The sequence below is a fragment of the Vollenhovia emeryi genome, unplaced genomic scaffold (assembly GCF_000949405.1).
Source record: "Vollenhovia emeryi isolate VEMERY1.0 unplaced genomic scaffold, V.emery_V1.0 DF946217.1, whole genome shotgun sequence".
NCBI classification, from domain to species: Eukaryota; Metazoa; Arthropoda; class Insecta; order Hymenoptera; family Formicidae; genus Vollenhovia; species Vollenhovia emeryi.
This window is the reverse complement of record NW_011960149.1, coordinates 1-1,960: the sequence shown is the minus strand read 5'-3', so window position 1 is coordinate 1,960 and position 1,960 is coordinate 1. Positions and strand designations below refer to the sequence as shown.

At 30.1% G+C, this 1,960-nt stretch overlaps 1 protein-coding gene across 2 annotated transcripts; it reads right to left on the bottom strand.

The window, feature by feature from the left end:
* Positions 1-25: 25 nt before the first annotated feature.
* Positions 26-1,819, bottom strand: LOC105560100. 2 transcript variants are annotated; one of them, XM_012008909.1, is made up of 4 exons: positions 1,363-1,819; positions 1,237-1,281; positions 644-1,111; positions 26-489 (listed from the first exon to the last, which is right to left on the bottom strand). In XM_012008909.1, exons 1-3 carry the CDS (start codon positions 1,634-1,636, stop codon positions 1,023-1,025), a joined length of 408 nt encoding a protein of 135 aa, XP_011864299.1. In that variant the 5' UTR covers positions 1,637-1,819; the 3' UTR covers positions 26-489; positions 644-1,022. The 2 variants fall into 2 exon arrangements, with proteins under 2 accessions (XP_011864299.1, XP_011864290.1); XM_012008900.1 differs by lacking the exon at positions 26-489 and having other exon boundaries at positions 626-1,281.
* Positions 1,820-1,960: the final 141 nt, after the last annotated feature.

Below are 1,960 nucleotides of genomic sequence, written 5' to 3'. Positions count from 1 at the left end.
ACCTATTATATTAAACTATATATTAAACTATAATAATAATAATATATTGAAAATCATACTTAAACTCCATTAAACTAATTGTGTTGATATGATATTATATAAACTCTGAGGATATATAACATCGTCTTCTCAAAGACATAGAATACAAAGAAAATAAATTTGATACTCAAAATATACTTTTTAAAAATAATATTATACTTGTTTCTAAATTAAAGACAAAACAAAACAAGAATGAAAATCTCAAAGCACACATATGTGCAAACTTTGCAAAACAAAAACTAGAAATAAAAAACAGAGTTACAGTGAATTTTCAATATAGAGTTGCACGAAACTCACATACAATAAAACCGAAATACAACTAGAGTTCCGGAAAATCCTAATTCATCTGTGAAACCTAGTCTAATCGTTGCATGGAAGTGTTGAACCATCGTTTCATATGGTCTTCAAATACGGAAATTTGTACATTAGGAAATTTCTTCAAGCAAACACCTATTAGAGACAAAAGCAGGAGTAGTTAAATATATTATATAAAGTTAAATATATAATATATGTAAAATATGTTAATATATAAAAAGTTAATATATAAAAAGCTAAAGTTAAAAAATTTTAAAACAACTGTTTAAAAATGCAAGATAATACTCACCTTCCACTATATTTTTAATTTTGGACTTCTCAAAACAGAGCTTGATTCCTTTAGAACCCTTCCAACTAATAAGTCGCGCCAGTTTATTCCTAAGTAAGGTTGACAAAATAGAGTAAGTGAAGAGAGAGGTTGTCTCTCCCTTTCCCTTTCGTAACAGATACTTGAGCTATAACACAGAAAAAACCAGTCAAAATAGACAGTTAATAAATACATATATAATAATACATGCATTATTAATAGTGATAAAAAACTCACCATATGACCATACAATACTTTATTATCTAAGTAACCATCAAAGTCTGTAAAAGATTCTTCGGTTTCCAGTGGCAAAGAGGGAAACTCTTCGGGCTGATCAAGACGATCATTATCGGGGAACAATTCATGCAAAATTTGAGAAATCCCAATGCCAATCAATTTTCGCTGACAATTCTTGCATGTAATTTAGAATTACTTGATTTTGAGATTTACCTGCCAAAAACGATATGAATCAAATGACAGCTTTGGAATGACATAATTTACCAATCTACAAAAAACTTTCAATTGCCAATGAAAACCATTCTCATTACTTTGATATAAGAAAATATAAGACTTACTGCCAATTGACCCACAGCTTTTGCAACTGATTGATGGTTGTGAATCTATGAACAACGAAATCAAATGTTCAATGTAAAATCAACCAGTCATGCATTATTACAAAAATGAGGCAACAATAAAAATACCTTCTAACGAGCTTCTAGTTGATGTAGATCTGTCTAAGAAATCTGTTTTTTTATTCAGTCTCAAATTATTGCCGTCAGACTTTAGTGCGCTAACATCAGAAAAATCTAGAGAAGGTTCACAAGTTGAAGTCTCTTCTTCATTTTCAAGCGGTTCAGAATTGTTAAGAAACTTTGTGGATCTTAAAGAAGACCCATCATTCTTAGAAACTGAACGTTTCAATTTAGGTAGAAAGAGTACAATTATCTTTATACGACTTCTCAGGCAAGTTCTCATTATTAATAGTTTCTGAAAAATAAATTACAAAAAGGGCATAAAGACAGTCCTATTGCCAAATCCCTATAAGCACACAATATACCTAGAATATTATAGGAATATTATTAAAAAAGTAAAATAATATGAAACACAAATTAGAATAAAGGACTCGGAGCCGTGACAGGGTGTTAGTGTCTAAATATTTCATATTTTAATTTATTGCGAAAAAATATCACCTCAGCCAGGGTTTGAACCTGGACCTCCCTCTCGCCAGGTTCAAACCCTGGCTGAGGTGATATTTTTTCGCAATAAATTAAAATATGAAATATTTAGACACTAACACCC